The following is a 20,091-nucleotide window of genomic DNA, read 5'->3' as shown; positions in this document are numbered from 1 at the left end:
GTCCCCTTTTACCAATTGCCCTGAGAGTCTCTCATGCAGAGCAAGTTGTGGCAAGCAGGTGGGAGGGCAGGGTGATGATGAGACCCTTGGAAGGGGATAGGGTGGCATTCTGAGGTCCCCAGAAATACCTTTCACAGCTTGCTGGACGTAGGCTGTTGTCCCATCACTGAGGGTCACCGTCTGCAGCCCCAAGCTCTCCATGGCAAACTACTGCTCGTGCACTCAGACATGAAGTTGGCTTCCTCCTAGCACCGAGAGCCACAGCTGAGGTCAGAGATTTCTTTTTGCGTCACAAATCTGAGAAAGTGGACAGTGTCATATTGTGAGTTGCACGACTTCCTCCTGCTGCAAGGACACACAGGGAAAAAGTGGATGAGGCCAGCCAAGAAGAAAAACATGAATTCTGCAAAGTAGATAACTATACTGGTTTTTATTAAGAGGCTTCAAAATATACACATTTAAGAATTCTAAAGGTTATATAAGAGAAGCACGCCAGCCAAACTGGATGTAAAGTACAATTTCATTAATTAAAATCCACTTTTAAACTTGCTCCTCTTAGAAGGGAGCCCCACTGAAGGTAAGCAGCCAACTCCACTACTGCTGGTTCTCTGTGAGATTTCTGACATCTCTCTTTTGCTCAGATCCATCCTTGTAAAGACTCTATAGGCATCACAAATGGAATGATTCCCCAGCAGAACTCACAAGGCCACCCTCCTTCGAAATGTTCCACTTCTAGTATCCCCTACCCCAGGGATAGCATCTCCAGCCACCCACAATCGGTGGGGGTAATTCTTGAGTCTTCCTTTTCCCTCAGAAGTCTAGATACACCACCATCTTACACCATACACAAAAATTAACTCAAAATGGATTAAAGACTTGAATGTAAGACCTGAGACCATAAAACTCCTAGAAGAAAACACAGGTGGTCAGCTCCTGGACATCAGTCTTGGTGACGATTTTTTTGGATTTGACCCCAAAAGCAAAAGAAACAAAAGCAAAAACAAACAAGTGGGACTACATTAAACTAAAAAGCTTCTGCACAGCAAAGAAAACCATCAACAAAATGAAAAGGTAACCTACTAAATGGGAGAAAGTATTTGCAAATCATGTATCTGATAAGGGGTTAATATCCAAAATATACAAAGAACTCATACAACTCAATAGCAAAAAACCAAACAATCCAATTAAAAAGTGGGCAGAGGATCTGAGTACATATTTTCCCAAAGAAGATATACAAAAGGCTTCTGATACATGAAAAGATGCTCAATATCCCTAATCATCAGGGAAATGCAAATCAAAACCACAATGAGATATCTTACACCTGTCAGAATGCTACTACCGGAAAGACAAGGAAAAAAAAGGTGTTGGTGAGCATGTCGAGTAGAGGAAACTCTTGTGCATTGTTGGTGGGATGTAAATTGGTGCAGCCACTATGGAAAACAGTATGGAGGTTCCTCAAAAAATTGAAAATAGAACTACCATTTGATCTAGCAATTTCACTTCTGGATATTTATCTAAAGAAAACAAAAACATTAAGTTGAAAAGATATATGCACCCCCATGTTCACTACAGCATTATTTATAATGGTCAAGACATGGAAACAGCCTAAGTGTCCACTGAAGGGTAAACGAATAAAGATGTCTCTCACACACACACACACACACACACACACGGATATTATTCAGCCATAAAAAGAACGAAATCTTGCCATTTGTTTTTCTCTGCCTGATGAAGAGAAATACTGTGAGATCTCACTTATATGTGGAATCTTAAAACAAAAAAAACCCCTCAGATTCCTAGACACAGAGAACAGATTGGTAGTTGCCAAAAGCCAGGATTGGGGGTAGTAAAATGAGTGGAGGGAATAAGGGACTAAAAAGGTACCAACCTCTAGTTACAAAATAAGTCTTGGGCATGTAACAGACAGCACGCTGATTACAGTTAATAACAGTTTACTGCATATTTGAAAGTTGCTAAGAGAGTAAATCTTAAAAGCTTTTATCACAAAACAATTACATATGTTGCTGGATGTTAACTAGACTTAACTGCGATGATCATTTCACAGTATACACAAATATTGAATCATTATGTTGTACACTTGAACATAATGTATGGCAATTATACTTCAATTTAAAAAATAAAAAAAATCTAGATACCTAATTTCAGGTAGGTATCAATCACCTCTCACCTCTTGATTACTGTAAGAGCCTCCTAACGTATATCCTTAAATAAATTCTTGCCTGTTTCCTATTCTTGTAACATTGTGTGCCAGGTGTCTTAAAAAAAGTAAAAACTAAATCTGCTACTTTCTTGATTAGAACTCTTCAGTGGCTTCTTATCATCCTAAGAATTCATTCACTTTGCAGGCAAGGCTGGTCCCCTTATAAGTCCCTGTAGCCCTGGGCACTACCTCTTTCTGGCACTCACAATCCTGGAGTCACCTACTTTAGTACTTATCATGACCTCTTTAACACATGTTGCCTACACAAGACTTTGGGCTCCAGCCTGGTTTCTGGTTCACTGTGAGCTCTCCATAAATCCTTGGAGAGAGGCTCACCAGGTCTTTGTATGAGGAGGGAAGCACTGGAGCATCCTACTGGCAGCACCGGCTCTTGCTGCTGTGGTGTGGAGCATACTGGAGCAGGAGAGCCCAGACTTATGAAGCCTCTGCTCTAGGCTCATAAGATTCTCTTTGCCACACATCCACAGAATTCTTCTGGACTTGGGAGTCTGGACTGCCTACTTGAGTCTCACTACCTGCTAGCTGATCTTCTCAAAACAGTGCTGCCCAAAGTGCTTTCACATCAGGGTATCCAGAGAGAAGGATAATTGAATGTCACACTTTGGATGTTGCTGCTTGAAGCCAGGAGCAACCAGCAGGGGTTTGGTAGCCACAAGGGCTGAGTGGATCAGTATCCTGACATAACTATAGCCCATTTGTGACACACTGGTTGGGATGCTCTACCCTAGACCTGGCACCTCCACAAGAATTACTCATCCATTCTGTCCATAAACATTTAATGAATGGGCTAAGCTCTGGGGATAGCAATACTACTGCCACTAAGAGTGAACACTGCTGGAGAGCAAACCATGTTCCAGGCATTTACACATGTAACTTGCTTAATCCTCACAACGATCCTATAATTAAATACTATTATTATCCTCATTTTACAGTTGAGGGAATTGAAGCCCAAGACATTAACTTGCTCAAGGTTGCACAGCAAATAAGTGGGAGAAGAGGATTTGAATTCAGGCTGCCATCTGGCTCCAGAGTTTGCTTTTAAGCAGTTTACTCTGCTGCCAATCACAGAAGTTTTTAGCTGAGGGCTTACGAACCCTGCAGCCACCTGATAATGCTTTCTGGTGTGTGAGCTTGTCCATTTTTTCCGAAAAGGAGAGAGTCCATGATTGTCATTTGAGTCTTACAGGGACTAAAGGAGGCAAAGAACCACTGTCTAGGTGGGAATTCTGACATCTGACTCATCTCTGGTCTACTAGGTCTGCTAATCCTGTTAAACCCCACATGGTCCCTACGTCATGGAAGCTCTGGTCCTGGCCTTTCTTGGTCTGCTCCAGGACCTTTGACTTTCATCCTCTTCACTGGGGAGAAAAGTTCTTTTGGTAACCTGTTTTTGTGTTAACAGCATTGTGTCAGAAGTGAGAATACACTCAAGAGACCTAGGTCTGAAAAAAAGCAGACTGTAGATTGAAAAGGGATTACAAAATGGCCTCAAATCTTTATTGCTGGGGCCTGTGGCTGCTGAAGCACTGGTTGGTTTAATTTAATTCATCTGTATTCTATTGAGACTTTCTGAGGAAAATCCATGCTGTGGTTAAAAAGACAGGCTATGGAGTCAGCTTAAATTCTAATCCACATTCTGCCTCTTTGAAGCTGTGTACCCTTGGACAAGTAACTGAACTCTCTGAATCTTAGAGGCTACTTCTATAAAATGAGGATAATAGTGGCACTTTCTTCACACGTTGCTGTAAGGATTAAATGAGGTCACATATGTCAGCATTTAGCACAGTGATGGCACACAGGAAGTATTCTAGAAATACTGGCTCTAGGGAGGATGGTATAGCTGAAGTGGTGGACTGCATGCTTAGCATGCAGGAGGTCCTGGGTTCAATCTCCAGTACCTCCTCTAAAGATAAATAACCCCCTCCAAAAACAAAACAAAACAAACAAACAAAAAAAAAACCGAAAAACAATAGAAATACTGGCTCTAAGGAGAAGGGGATGGAAGAAGAACTTAAAGGGATATGCTTTTGAAGCAATGGGTATTTCTAAAACACAGCCAAGAGTAGTGGCAATAGCCCGGGAACAGAAGTCTGCAGAAATGCTTCTAACCTCTATTCTACCTCCTATAACTGTCTCTTAATTTATAAAATAACGTGTTGGTCCAGATGATCCTAAAACCCTTCCATTGCTCATGCTAATTATATTTATCAAATATATAGCCCTTAATATGTGCCAGCTGCTGTTCAAAGCACTTTACCCATACTAACTCTTTTAATCTTAAAAATAACCCTCTAAGGAAGTAGGTAAACTATCCCCATTTTACAGATGGGGTGCCTGAGACTTAGAGGTAGAGTAATTTGTCCAAGGTCCCACAGCTAGTTAGTGCTGAAGCCAGGATTAAAGCCAGGCTGGCTGGCCTCAGAGTCCACACTTCTCAGTATCTGGTGCGTTCCTTCCTTTTGCTAATCCACTGTGACAAAAATGCAGCTCTCAAAACACTTGAATACTGGTTGTTTAACTTCCATCTCACCCAGTGCAACTGAAACCCAGTCCCTCTTGACCTGACCACAAGGAAAGAGGGAATGGCTGGTAGCCACATTTCCCAAAATAATGCTTTTTAGACTCAGAGAAAACTAATCTCCATTCTTTTACATGTCCTCATGTCCAGGCTAAATATTCACTTTTCCTCCTTGAGCCTCATAACATAAACCTTTAAAACAGTCCACTCTTGCTCTCTAATTTTTCTTGACCTCTGAAGCTGCCTTCTAACAGAACATGACTGCGGGTGACTGAGAAGGTGCTTCATGGCTATCAGGCATGCACAAGTGTCTGACTGCCATTTTTCTCCCCTTCTTTTGTTAAATGATGGTCTACTCTGATCCTCCTGTGCTGGTACTAAACTAACAACAGTGACACTGGCAGAACCAGAGAGAGGCTTGTCACTGCCTCAGGACGGCTGTGTCTGAGCAGTTTTCACCTGTACCTGACACTTCAGATTCATAACACCCACGGCCCTCTGAGAAAGGGCGAGGGGAGAAGGGGCAGCTGCTATGTTTTCTCTTCGGAGGCCATAAGGTTTACCAGCTCCCTAATGACCTGAGCCAGGTATGGGGGTATGTGGGGGATGCAGGGAAAAAGAGCCATGATAAAAGGTGGGGATGAAAAGTGAGCATCCTGACACTCCCAGAATTGGCAAGTCCAGCTCCTCTTTGTTGCATTTTTAAATGAACTTAACCAATTGTTGGCTCTGATAAAGGAAATAGCTGTATGGCTTCATAATATATAAATGTGTTTCCTAATGTAAAAACTTTATAATTATTGGCAAGATAACATTTAGAAAGACTTTTTACATATTTTGGATCTTTAGGTCTCTCTATGAAACAAGATGTGCTTAACTGTCTCCTCAAAGCAGAAAAATAAGGAATATGATAGACAGGAAACTAAAGAATAGCAGTGTATTTGTGTTTCTCCACGTTGCACGGTTCAGATCTAATCTGACCCACACCCATGCTGGGCTTTGCCTTGACTACAGGCACCTGTTTGCTACTCTATCATTTTCTGCTAAACCCAACGCTCTGGACATTTGGAACAAGGCTTTCTGCACCCTGCCTCACCCAGATCAGAGGGCAACTGTATTTAGAGGCCAAAAAAAGGAAAAACAAAACATTTGCTTGGAAAGAGAATGCTCAACTTTGGAGAAAAAAAATGACTTAATTTTCACTCAGATAATTCCTCATCTGGAAATACAGAAAACTTCTTAGGACAAAACAACATTAGGTTGGGCTGGACGAAGGCTGAGGGAGTCAAGTGGCAAACAAATAAGAACCAGATTTGGAAGAACTGTAGTAAAATGATTCAGTATTTGTTATTATAGGAAAAGACTTCAACACACACACACAAAACCCCTAGTGAAACAGGCTTGGTTCTGTAGGTTTCCAAACACTAAAGAGAAAAAAGAAAATTAAAAACAGAAACACATTGTAGGGGAGGGTATAGCTCAAGTGGTAGAGCGCATGCTTAGCATACCCAGGGTCATAGGTTCAATCCCCAGTACCTCCTCTGAAAATAAATAAATAAACCTAATTACCCCCCGCCAAAAAACCCCAAAACAGAAACACATTAAAACGTCAGCTAAGGATTTCTTTGCAAAAGGCACACTGATGTTAAAAGCCCAAAGTACTTTTTAAGTATGGTTCCTATTTGGCTTCTACAAATTTATAGGCTTAAATTAGTCACAGAAAAGGGAATAATTAGGCAAAGTGGATTATTTTCAGTTCCAAAAGGGCAATGAAAATGCAGACCCCTCTACTGCAGAACAGAATTCATTTAAATTAAAACAGATAACTTAAAAATCTAATTTGCAGCCAAATGTTTTAGTGAATTTTAACATCTTAGTTTGTAATTGCCCAACATAGCAATCATGGCTGAGTTTCAAATCCACCTTTAATCCACGACAAGAAAAGTCCAGAATAAAGGCATTTTGGAAAGGTTATTCTAAGGATATCGCTTTACATCAACAAGCAAATTAATATAGATATGAAGTAATATCTCAATTGTTTCTGGAATTCAGTTTGGGGTCACTGCTGGCTTGAGAAGGGCTATTTGAAAATGAAACATTCCATCAGCACCAGGAGAGACTGGATCATCACAGTTGCTCAGAAATATCATGTTATTTAAAACATCACCCTGGGACAAAAAGGTTAAATTTATATTGTCAGTTCATCAAAATGGAACAATATCCAGATCTCAGACAGGAAGAGAAAGTAGTTTGGGACTTTTAAAGCATAAGAAAATCAATAGCCAAGACATGGAAACAGCCTAAATGTCCATCAACAGATGACTGGATAAAGAAGATGTGGTATATTTATACAATGGAATACTATTCAGCCATAAAAACCAACAACATAACGCCATTTGCAGCAACACGGATGTTCCTGGAGAATGTCATTCTAAGTGAAGTAAGCCAGGAAAGAGGAAGAAAAATACCATATGAGATAGCTCATATGTGGAATCTAAAAACAAAACAAAACAAAACATAAATACAAGACAGAAACAGACTCATAGACATAGAATACAAACTTGTGGTTGCCAAGGGGGCGGGGGGTGGGAAGGGACAGACTGGGATTTCAAAATGTAGAATAGATAAACAAGATTATACTGTATAGCACAGGGAAATATATACAAGATCCTGTGGTAGCTCACAGTGAAAAAAATGTGACAATGAATATACGTATGTTCATGTATAACTGAAAAATTGTGCTCTACACTGGAATTTGATACAACATTGTAAAATGACTGTAACTCAATAAAAAAAGTTTAAAAAAATAAAAATAAAGCATAAGAAAATCAAGTCCAAAGAAGAGTTGGCTTAAAAAACCCCTCAACATTAGGAATAAATATTAAAGAAATAAAACATAAGACATGATATTAAAAACACATGTAACTAAACTGTACACTTAAAAGTGGTTAAGATGGTAAATTTTAAGTTATGTGTATTTTACCACAATAAAAAAATTGGGTGGAATAAAAAAACAAAACACATGCAGACACTTATAAACCTCCAAGAACAGTATCAAATTCCCACTGGACAAACAAGGCTACAATAGGAATTCACATAAGCCAAAAATGCTAATATTAAATAAACAACATGAAAAAGGTTCACTCTCATTAGTTATTAAAGAGTAAGAAAGAATATTTATGATGATATTATACTTATTAAATCACAAAAAAACCAAAGTAAAAGTATTCACATCCAAAAGAGGATGAGATTATCACTATACACCTATTACAACAGCCAAAATCCAAAACTCTGACAACACCAAAGGCTGGCGGGAATGTAAAATGGCATAGAAAAATGGAACTCCGGAAGACAGTTTGGCAGTTTCTTACAAAGCTAAACATATTCTTACAGTAATATCCAGCAATCCTACTCGTACGTATTTACCCAAATGAGCTGAAAACTTATGTCCACAGAAAAACCTGCACATGGATGTTTATAGCAATTTTATTCATAATTGTCCCAAACTGGAAGTAACCAAGCAAGATGTCCTTCAATAAACAAACTGTGGTACATTCATACTACGGAATATCATTCAGTGATAAAAAGAAAAGAGCTATTAAGTCATGGAAAGACATGGAGGAAACTTAAGTGCATTTTACTAAGTGAAAGAAGCCAATCTGAAAAGGCTACATATAGTACGATTCCAACTATATGACATTCTGGAAAAGGCAAAACTACAGAGATAGTGAAAAGATCAGTGGTTGCCAAGGGTGCTGGGGGAGGGGAAAAGGGATGAACAGGTGGAGCACAGGGCATTTTTAGAGCAGTGACACTATTCTTTTTTCTTTTTTTTGAGTCAAGATCTTTCTTATTTATTTATTTAATAATTTTAAAATTTTGTGTACAATTTTTAAAGGTTGCTTTCCACTCAGTTATTACAAAATATTGGCTTTATTCCCTGTGCAGTACAATGTATCCTTGAACCTATCTTACACCCAACAGTTTGTACCTCCCACTCCCCCACCCCTATGTTGCCCTTCCTCCTCCTCCCCACAGGTAACCACTAGTTTGTTTTCTGTATCTGTGAGTGGCAATGAAACTATTCTGCATAAATCTATAATGTGGATACATGACATTATACATTTTCAAAACCCACAGAATGTACAACACAAAGAGTGAACCATCTGATGTCCATCCTCTTAATGGAGGCAAAGCTACAGTAGAGTCAAACTGTTACCCTAATGCTCTTCCCTGAGCTTGGAAAGCAGGTAGGATGATTTTTTTAAATTTGTGAAATAAATCATAAATACAAAAAAAAATGAGTGAACCATAATGTATTTATGGACTTCAGTAAATAATAATGCCTTGATATTGGCTCATTAGTTGTGGCAAATATACCACACCAGCGCAAATCTTAATAGGGGGAAACTGGGAACTGAAGGGTGGGCGGTGGTGGGGAGGAAGAGGAGAGTATATGGGAACTCTCTGTACTTTCTGCTCAGTTGTTCTGTAAACCTAAAACTGCTCTAAGAAACAAAGTCTAGTAATTACACACACACACACAAAATCAACCATCAATGTTAGCAAGGTCAGGAAAGGCAAGGGCAAGTGTACACTGCTGATGGTACTAGAGGGGCTCCAGGTTTTCCAGAGGACAATTCGTCAGTGCTTAACCCAACCAGGAAAGGTTCAGGATCTGAGATATAATAATCTCAGCTTCATAATTCATCCCACAAAAAGAATGGACACAAAAGGAGAGCTATTTGCAAAGGATACGTGTTTAAACATTTTAGACAAGAACCATGAAGACCATCTGGATTAATGGAGGAAGGTTAACAAATTAACACTAAGTGAAAAGACAGTAAAGGCTGAACATTCATCCAGTTCCAACTCGCAGAAACCTTGACTCCAAATGAGATGAGGCAGAAGAGGCCACAATGAAATGAACAGCTGTGCTAAAAGGAGGGGGCATGATCTTTAAAAAAAGAAGTCATTGAAATGAAAAGATACCAGCAGGGAGCTGACAGCTAGTTCTACAGTGGACACGAGACCCGTCTGCTTGATTGCCAGCTCCTCCCTCTTGGGGTTTTTCTTTACTTTCCGCACAGCCTTCCTGTCACTCCTCATCCCTCCTGGGTCCTGCAAAGACAGACATCTATTCTTCCTCTATTCATGCCAGTCTAAGTACTGAGGTAGGAAACTTCTTCCTCTAGGATTTTCTTCCTTTCTTCTCTTATAACCACCAGAGGTCTAGTTAACTCTTTTGAATATATTTTTAAATGTGGTATTCTTCAAACTGGGCTGTGTTGTACTTTGTGTGTCTCATGGAATAGAATGTCATAGTGGGGACCCATGATTTAGTATCCTACGCTGAACTTTAGCTAATCTGTATATTCTTTTTAAAAACATTTTATATTGATGTATAGTTGATTTACAATGCTGTGTTAATTTCTGGTATACAGCATAGTGATCCATTTATACACATATATATTCCTTTTCATATTCTTTTTCATTATAGGCCATTACAAGGTATTAAATATATTTCCCTGTGCTACATAGTAGAACCTTGTTATTTATCTATTTTATATATAGGAGTTAGTATCTGACTAATCATGAACTCCCAATTTATCCCTCCCCATTAGATATGTACAGTTAAAAAAAATTTTTGGTGGGGGAGGGTATAGCTCAGTGGTATAGTGTACAACTAGCATGCACGAAGTACCTCTATTAAATAAATAAATAAATAAACAAACAAACATAATTACCTCCCCCACCCCATAAAAAAAAATTTTTTTTAAACGGAGGTACCTGGGATTGAACCTAGGACCTTGTGCGTGCTAAGCATGCGCTCTGTCACTGAGTTACACCCATCCCCCTGTATATTCTTAACTCAAAGCAATGTTCATGAGGCTGTGGGGAAACAGGCAGTTTTACATTGCTGGTGGGAATATACATTGGTATAAGCTCTATGCAATTTGGCAGTTATCAATCAAAATTACAAAGGTATATACCATCTGCCCCAGCAACTTCACATCTAGTCTACAGGCAGACACAAATGTGTGAAGAGTGGCACATGTTCAAGTTTACTCATGGCATCCCTGAATGTCATAATAGCAAAAAACCCCAGACCACAAAAATGTCTGTCAATATAGATATTCTATACTATGCAGACATAAAGAAATAAGGACATTCCTTATGTATTGACATGGGAAGATCTCCAAAATAAAGTAAATAAAAATGTCAAGATATAAACAGTGTCTTTTGTATGCTGCAACTGCCACAAAAAAATCTGTGGAAAGACAGTGAAGCAATTACTAAAGAAGGTTGCCTGTGGAAGGATTACTGAATGACTGGGGCATAGCGATGGAAGGGTGATTTTTCACTGTACATCTTTTACACTTACAAAAAAACTTAAGCTTTGTGAATGTGTTACCTATGTAAAATAAACAAATAAAAATTTATAAATAAAAGAAGAGAGTCTAAAAGCACTCCTTTTGTTGGCTACAGGGATATCTATGACTCTCCACAAGGCATGGCTAGTGCAGAGCTGACAGGAGAGATTCCATGATGTTACAGGTTTGCAGCAAAAGCACATCTGAAAACTCAGCTTTCCAACTCATGGATGCCATTCTCAAGAATCGGATGGAAAGGAGATCAAGGTGAGCATGAAACAACCGCAAGTTTATATAGGACCTGAGGACACGCTGGCTCCAATACGTGTGTCCCCAGCTTGGTATGCCCACAGCCTGGTCATGAGGATGGGTCTGGCTGAAGTGGAAGCTAAGCAGGGGATGCTTTTCTCTCTCACTGTTTCTGTGGCCCCAAGGCAGTACCACCTAGGTTGAGAGGGTGATCTTCTCAGACAGAGAGAACTTTGGTTTCAGGTACCCCTGCTATATCCTCTACATCTAAGTCTCAGGTCAATTCTACAATCTAAAGGAGACCCCAGTTCCTAGATTCTTATCTTAATGGCATGGGTCTCATGCTTTACTGGCTATCCTAAAGCAGCAGGGACTTCAAAAAATGAAGAGTTATGCAGTGAGAAATGGTCCCAAGCTAACAAGTTATATCTGGGTGTCTCACAGATGAACCGTTAATGAAGGCACGCTTGGGGCGAATGTTAACCCAGAAGCACTAGAAGTGCTCTGACTTCCAGCTGGTGTCAGTGTAACACACTTTGAAACATCATAGATCTTTATGAACTGTAAGTGAGGAGCCCCTGTGGGCCCTGTACTTTTAGTAGCAAAAAAAAAAAAAAAAAAAAAGAAAAGAAAAAGGTTTGTGAGACCCTCAAATGTCCATACCTTGACTAATAGCTGCCAGGGTGAGAGGCATCTGGGGTTCTGTCAGTAGCTTAAGGCCACCACTTAAATATGATGGCTTCAGCTGCACTTAAATTTGTATCTCAGTTTTTTTTTTCCCCTCACTCAACAGAACAAAATTTCCCCATTCTGTTAAGTGAAAGATGCTGATTACATATCTACTCTAAATTAATTTTGTGGGTGACCTGTTCATTAAGATGGGCATATTCTTGTTTAGCTGGTCGGAAACTCTCCTTACAATATAAACATCAACATCTAAATGATACAAGGATAAGACTGTGTTTCCAGGTGCAGTGAAAAGATTACTCTGCCAGGTATGTCTTTCCCTTAAACGTTGACTCTTTTGTGGGGAAAATAACACACTCCTACTTTCTGTTGAACTGCTCATAATTTAAGTTCCTGGAGAGCAAGCATTTCAGCTTAATTAGCACCTAACAAAGAATGTGCCCACAGATACTAAATGAATAATACTATTAGATCACATAGCTAACTGAGCTCTTTAGCTCAAATTTGAATCCTAAATCAGCTCCACTTACTATGAATTAGATCTAATTGAAACTCTTGAGACCAGATTTGAAACTATTCATATACTACAGAACTATAAGTTCCTTAAGAGAAGTGCCTAGCAGAGGAGCAAATGCTGAGTGAAAGAATGAAGGAGAGAAGGAACCGAGTCCTACCATTTCAACTCTTCCCCCCGCCCCAGCTAGGACGACCACTTTTTCCTCACTTGGAATACCATCTTGCCTCATCTCTCACATCCACGTTCAGTTTTCTCCCAGACTCAGGTCAAGAACAAGCTCTCTCTGGCCAACAGCACACTAGACCATCAGACTCCAGCCCACTCCCTCAGCACTCAGCAGTGAAGCTACTCCAGGTGGCTTGTCTGTAGAGTTCCAGGAGGGCACGGATGCATCTCTCCATCATTGGATCCTGTGTCCAGCACAGCGCCCAGAACACGGCAGGCACTCACTGGGTATTACTTTAGCAAAGGAAGAAAGGAAGGACTCTTACCACCAACACCACTACCCTGTGTAGAGCTCAGCATTTTCCAACATGCTCGCAGATACACTGATACATTATCTTGCTTGCTCTAAGTACTACTTCATCGACTCACAGTGGGAGGGGCTGACAGCTCATTTCTAGTCTAAAGCAGTCATCCTGTAGATGAAAATACAGATGCCAGAGCTGCCGGAAGAGTCTCAAAGGATCTCACAGCTACCTGGTGGCAGAGCCAGGTCTCACCCACCATACTCCTTTGTCTCTTGCCCAGTAAGAGTATTCTTTCTGTTTCCATCTACTCTTGTCTAACAGACTTGTATATCCAGCTGCTTACTCAAGATCTCCATGTCCAAAAAACATCTCAAATTTGACATACTCAGAAGTGAATTTATCTCCCCCTTCTCAAAACCTGCCCTTTTTCTAGGCTCCCTCATTTCAGTAAATGGGAACTCCACCCTCTAACTGCTCAGGCCAAAAATGAGGGAGCCATCCTCAATTTCTCTATTTCTTTCACATGCCACATCCAATCCATCAGCAAAACCTGTTGTTCCTCTTTCCATCCAAAATATATCCAAAATCCAACCACTTCTCACTCTCCTGCTGCTTTACTTTGGGTCTAAGCCACCAAATTCTCTTGCCTGGACTACTGCTGTAGGTTCCTAATCGGTTTCCTTCCTTCTGCTCTTGCCCCTACAACTTATTCACAGCATGGCAGCCAGAATGATCCTTTATGTCAGATCATGTTACTTATCTGCGTAGACCCCTCCAATGGCTCCCATCTCAATCACAATAAAATCCAGAGGCCTATAATGCCTAATATGATCTGCCACCAATCCACTCCAACCCTCACATCTCCTGCTGTTTCCCCTCTCTCACCCTACTGCAGCCATACTGGCTGGCATCCTCATGTTTCTTGAATAAATGAGCATACTCCTGCCTCAGGGCTTTTGCACTTGCTGTTCCCTCTGACTGGAATACACTTCCAGATAAATGCCTGGCTCATGCCTTAACTTCCTTCAGGTCTTTGTTCAAATGTTACCTTTTCAGTGAGATCTTCCTTGTCGACCCTACTTAAAAGGTAATACCTCAACTTTCGGTACTCTTTTATCTCCCTTCTCTGCTTAATTTTCTCAATATATATTTTACTTGTTTGTTTATTCTGTATTTCTGCCTCATCCACTCCCCAACAGGTGAGCTCCTAAAGTCCTGGAACTTTGTTTTATTCACTGCTCTATCCTCAGGTACCAGAAAAGTACCTGGCATTTAACAGATATTCACCAAACACTTGTGGAATAAATGAGTGAGTGAGTGAGTGAATGAACACCCACACCTTTAGGACCTCCCAGTCATCTAAAGGGTTTAGGCCAGAAGGGGAAGACTGGTTGAGCTCTGCTCTCTCCCTGACTTCCCCCACTGCCTCACTTTCTCTTCAGGCCCAGTCCAGCTTTTGACCACAAGAAATTACACCTGGGCTGGGAAGCAGGGCAGTACTAGGGCAACAGGTGCTTGTTACCACGATGGTACAATTCTGCAGGGTGGCAGGGTGCTGATTTTTGTATTTAGCATCTTGATATCTCACAAACAGAAGAGGTCAAAAATAGGTGAGGACTAAATATACTACTTAACCTAGATAACAGTACTGACTCAGTAACAGCAGCTCATTTACCCTGTGATATTTTCCAAGGAACAGTGCTAAATTCTCACTTGTTCACCTAGCTGTCCTTTCTTCTCCCTCAAACTTTTTATTATGGATTACAAGCATACATCAAAGTAGCAAGAATAGTATAATGAACCCCATTAACCCATTACCCAACTTCAACAATTTACTAACATTCTGCCAATCTGGTTTCTTCTATTCTTTGATTGTCTCTGCAACCCCCACTAAGTAGTTCATCTAGCTGTTTTCTTGAGAACTGGTCTATATATGTCAGACCCTGGCCTTGTTACCACTGTACTTTAGCAACTATATCAATCAATCTCTCTAGTCTTACCAGAAATACAGTAAAAAGAAGCACTTACACTCATTCCCCCACGTCAACAATGGCTAAAAAAGGAAGTGTCTAAATTCCAGACTGTTTATATCAAGGGACTTGCCCATTATCATGTTTGGAGGGAATTGAGAAGGGTTGTTGTGGCTACAAAATGGATGCAGATATGAGCTACTTTCATTTGTTTGTCTCTGATGCAGAATTTCTGAATGAGTTCATTCAATCCAGTAAGTTTTTAACCAACTACCTGCTAAATTTGAGGGACAGGATTAAGGCAGAAGACAAAGAAAACCCAGCCTCTGTTCTCAAGGAAAGCACAGTGGGGGTGGGGGTGGGGTGGGTGTTCAGTGAAAAGAGTACACAAGATCCAAGGCAGAATATGTTCTCTGAGTAAGAAAGATGAAACAAGCCTAAGGCAAAAGCTTTTTAAAAATCAACCCACAGAATTCGCAGACCCCAAGATTTAACCCTTCTTTAACTATAGTTTTTCCCTCTGCTGAATTTATTGCTAAACAGCCAATAAAGGTATTATAGGAGACCTGGGAATTTGGTGACCTACAGAACAGATTTTGGGATGTGGATCTTTAATGTCACATTTTGCTAGTCACCATTCAGTCTTCCAGTGGGAGGGGACTGGAAAGTCCTCCCAGGGCTTGGAAAACAATGGGGCTAATTCAATGCTGACACTCAAAGCATTCTACCCTGAGGGCATACATAGCAAGCAGCTTCATAAACAGGATAGGATAGTGGGAATGTGTCAAGGAGACATGGCTAGATTGATTCAGGATTTCCAAGGTCTCTCTCCTGACTCCCTAAAGGACTGTGGTCTTGGTGATCTGTTATCAGAGGTTCCCAGAGAAGAATGCAGTTCTTTGGACAAACCAAAGTGGCCAATGAGGTTTGGCTGGTCAGTGCTGCATGTGAAGGAAGGAGATCTGAGAGTGGCAGGGTCACTCATGTAGCTCCAGAGTTAGATGCACAGGAGAGTGGAAGGGGCAGAGGTGGGATGGGAGAAAGGTTTAATCATAATCACTGTTACCAAGATTGGTGAGGTGAGGATGGATGGGAGAAAAATAAAAGTAAGGCAGGAAAAAGGCACTGTGAGAAGGGATAGGGACACAGGAAGAGGGAAAGGGTGAAATATGATTCCAGTTTGAAAAGGAGTTCACTGATGAAAATGAAGAAGATGCCAGGAGATCCAGGAATCTGAGAGGCAGGATATCACAGGATTTTGAAAGTGAAGAAGGATCTTAGAATGGGAGGGTATATAGGTTATGAAGGATGGGTTCATGTGGGGATGGAAGTAGCTCATTTCACTGAAGCTGGGTGAAGAAGTCCCTAGGTGAAGGCCTAATTCCGAAGAAGGTTTTGGGTAACAGGATGTGGCTGAGGCTGGTAGAAGGAAGGCAGGTGGAATACACGAAAGAGATTGAAACTAGGAAGAGACCATCTACTGGGCTAGAGGATTTTAGAGTATATGAATTCCTGGGGTTAAGGATGAGAAGATTTGGGGGTAAAGTACCAGTGAGGTGGGAGCTCCAAGGACTCATAAGTTGAGAGGATATTTGGACCAAGTGTAAAGGGAGGTATTAAGGTGCAGGGGGTCTCTGGGCATGTGGGGTCAAAAGTCATGAACAATGGGTTGAGGGATTCACCAAGCCATGGGGCAAAGGTTAATAGAAACCTTGAAGGTCATGGAATGTGTTGATGTTGGCTTAGGGATTAGAAAATAAGGAACAAAGGGCTGAGGGTGGCCTGGAAAACTAGGTAGGTTTAGGGGCAAGAGAAGCAATGGATCAAATGGGTTTTAAAGACTCTGGGTTCAAATCCCAGCTCTGCTACTCATATGGGTGAGTTTTAGGTTCTTCATTTGTTTAAAACCAAACCAAAACAACAAAAAATGGGAAATGATGGTAGATAGAGTAAGAATCACTTCTTGAGGTTGTTAAGGGGGAAACTTAATCTACACATACAAAGCTTGGCACACAGTAGGTACTTAGCAGTAAGTGCCAACCATTATTAAGGAGATACCAGGGTAAAGAACCAGAGAAGTGAGGAGGCCACAGTGGAGATAAAGAGGATAAGGATTCCAAGAGCTCAGTGCCTAAGGTGCCACAGCAGAAGGGCCAGAGTCAGACTAGAACTCAGGTCTCTTAATAAACTAATACCCCAAGATGAAGTGAATATGCTTTGCATATCAACTGATGGGTTCTGATCAAGGGAAATGGATATGGACTATTAAGAATATTAAGAGTGTAGGGGGTCATGGGAGTGAGGAAATAAGGTTCATGAAGCAAGTGGACCCTGGGGTGAGGTTACAAGAGTAAACTTCTAGGGAGGAGTACAAAAATGACTGCAAACAAACATTATTTTGACTGAGAACTGCAGAATTTCGCAGCTGGAAATAAACTCTGAGATCATTTAACCCAACTTTATCACAATACAGATGAGAAACAGGTTCAGAGCGAGGAAAGGACTTCTCCCAGGTTGCCAAAACACAACAGTGGCAGAGCTAGGACTTGAATGTGGGACCACGCTCAATCCAAATTATTTGATGCCTCCAACTATCGCTACTTCATATTCATCTCTGTATCCTCCTGGGCACCAGCTTGGTGCTAGCTAGGACACTTGTAAGTCATGTGCTGACTGACACTGGAGGATGGAGTGCAGAGAGCGGTGTCAGTGGTGGTGATTTTAGGATGAAGGGGGAACATGTTATGAGGATCCAGAGGTTACAGAGCAAAAAAAAGGATTATCAGATACTGAGGGTTATGTAGAAGATGACTGGGTGGGAAACTATTGTAGTAGGTACGGCTTAGGAGTTACCAGACAAGGTTTGAGGAGAGTCACCAAATTTGTGGGAGAACATAGGGTAGAACTCGAAGGGTTACCAGACCAGTAGGGTCACTGAAAAGGTTTAGGGGTCACCAAGGAGGGATGTGGGGCTCTTGGGTCATGTATCATTGGTTGAGAACTGAAGGAGTCGCTGGGTTGATAGGTTCCTAGGCAGTGCTGGGGAAATTCCTGGGTTGGCAAAGTCAAAGTGTAAGAAGTGAGGACTACCAGCTGAGGTCCTAGGGTCAGTGGGTAGGACTGGTGGGGGGAGGGTCACAGAAGAGGAGGCGGGCGCAGTCACGGGGTGGGGTTTGGGACTCAAGGGGGAGGAGTCGAAGGGCGGAATGGAGGGGCAGGGATGCGGGCCGGGACCCGGGGTAGGGGAGGGGTTAGGCCGCCGTCTAGCCGCCCGGCCACCAAGCTAGGGCCGGAGGAGGATGGGCACGCCGGACTCGGGACCTTCCCCGGGGCCCTGCGCCCGTCCAGCCTCCCACCTGGGCACGGTGGACCCACTCTTCCCGCAGCCACCAACCTGACAGCCCTCGAGGGCGACTCCGCCGACAGACCGCCTTGCACCGGGCCCCGCCACGAGCGCCGGCCCCGCAACCCGCCTGCGCCATAGCCCGCCCGCCCGCGCGCTGCTTGCCTCGCGCGATATCCAGGTTCCAGGGCCGCCGCACTTTCCTCTCCTCTCGGCGCGCCTCTACCGGGCCCCGGAACCGGTATAGAAAATACCGGGCACGCTCCACCCCGCACCCCCGTGGCCGGGGCCGCCGTCCTACTTATCCCCGTTCCCGGGCCGCTTGAACCCGAACTGCCGGGCTCTAAACGGTGCCCCTCAGAGCCCCGCCCCCCACCCCCCACCCCCCCTTGTTGGCCGGGGTGACGCACCGCCCGCGAGGCCCAGCGACCGGGGAGGGCGTGATGACGTCACGACGCCCCGGTCAGGGCCTGGGCGCGGCTCGCGGGCCGGGTCGTCGCTATAGCAATGAGGAGCCGCCACCTGTCCTGCGGAGGGACTCGCTCCACCTGAGGCCTGAGGCGGTAGCGGGGAGGAGCCCGAAGCCCCGAGGTCTCTGCGCCGTCTTGTCGGCCGCCTACGGGCGAGAAGGTGCGCTTCTGGAGCCGGGGAGGGTCGGAGGGGCAGACTGTGAGAGAAGCCGTCCCGCCGGGACCCATTGCCCACACCCGGGCTACGGACCCTCTTCTTGGGGCTCAGGGCCCTCAGGCTTCCACCTGCGCCTTACCGTCCCGAAGCGCTTTCCTGTGCGCAGGCTGCAGGCACTGCCTACGATCTTCGAGCCACCGTTGAAGGAAGCAACTGCAGGTATTACTAGGTCCTTACTGAAAAAGACGACGTCGAGGAGCCGTGAGGGACTTGCCTCTTTAGGAAGGGCGCCCTGACGGCCCTCTTGGGTTCTCTCACTCTCATTCTCCCGTCAGCCCCATGCCTAGCCTCGGAACCAGCTCCAGCTTCTCCCTCTTGTAGTCTTGTTTCGGGGTGAACAAAGCCAAGCACTTTAACAGTTTCCTCCTCCCGCTAGGGAGGGGTATGATTGGGGAATTTTCAGACACCTAAGAGAAAACAAAAAGGGAGTGAGCTTTTGGTTTAAAAAAAAAAAAGAAAATAAATAAAGGAGTTAGATGAGGAACTGGTAAAGGTTGCCTCTTAGGAGAGGAATTGGGTGCCTGGAGGAATGAGGTGAGAAACTTTCCCCTCTCTGTCAGTTTAAACTTCAACTCCTTTATTTTGTCTCCTCTCTCTTGTCCTCCCCCCAAATTTTAACTTAAAATTAAAGAAAGTATTCTGGTAAACTAGAAACATTTACAAAAGTACTGTGTTTGGGGCTTATGGTAGCTAAAGATACCATTGGAGGCAATGGAGGTTCCTCTCCTCCCGGTCTGAAGAGCATAGCCAGAAAGCTTCCCTTTTAATTTTAGACATCCCCTGTTCCCCATCTTACTTGCTCTCACACAACAATTGCCAGAGTTCTTCTCATCAGGTTCTTAGTTTAGGGAGGCAGTGAGTGACAATGGCACATTCTTATGGTTAAGAATTAATCCTTTTTGTGCCTCAGGTATAAAAATAAACATCCTGACCATTAATAAGGTGCCCTCTTTCTGTTCCTTTTTGGTGGAAGTTTGACAAGTTACTTCACATAGATACAGAGAGAAAGTAGTAGCTTGTCCTGTAGCATAAAC

The 20,091-nt window shown here is 42.7% G+C and overlaps 2 protein-coding genes across 8 annotated transcripts in view; one reads left to right on the top strand and one right to left on the bottom strand.

Annotated features, from left to right (window-relative positions):
• Positions 1-18,706, bottom strand: part of ZNF76 (zinc finger protein 76) — a 31,422-nt gene extending 12,716 nt beyond the window's left edge. Inside the window, exons 1-2 of one of the 7 annotated variants that reach the window (XM_074348542.1) lie at positions 18,422-18,706; positions 129-297 (exon numbers count right to left, since the gene is read on the bottom strand). In XM_074348542.1, the coding sequence (XP_074204643.1) occupies positions 129-201 (73 nt within the window). In that variant the 5' untranslated portion in view covers positions 202-297; positions 18,422-18,706. Of the gene's footprint in view, positions 1-128; positions 346-18,421 lie in introns of all 7 variants that reach the window. The other 6 variants (XM_074348536.1, XM_010949039.3, XM_074348541.1 and 3 more) reach the window with 6 other exon arrangements.
• A 118-nt stretch (positions 18,707-18,824) lies between these two features.
• Positions 18,825-20,091, top strand: part of TCP11 (t-complex 11) — a 132,202-nt gene continuing 130,935 nt past the window's right edge. The window contains exon 1 of the mRNA XM_074348544.1: positions 18,825-19,216. The gene's annotated coding sequence lies outside the window, so the exon portion shown is untranslated. The remainder of the gene's footprint in view (positions 19,217-20,091) is intronic.

Source organism: Camelus bactrianus, chromosome 20 (assembly GCF_048773025.1).
Source record: "Camelus bactrianus isolate YW-2024 breed Bactrian camel chromosome 20, ASM4877302v1, whole genome shotgun sequence".
NCBI classification, from domain to species: domain Eukaryota; kingdom Metazoa; phylum Chordata; class Mammalia; order Artiodactyla; family Camelidae; genus Camelus; species Camelus bactrianus.
This window is presented reverse-complemented; position numbering and strand designations above follow the sequence as displayed.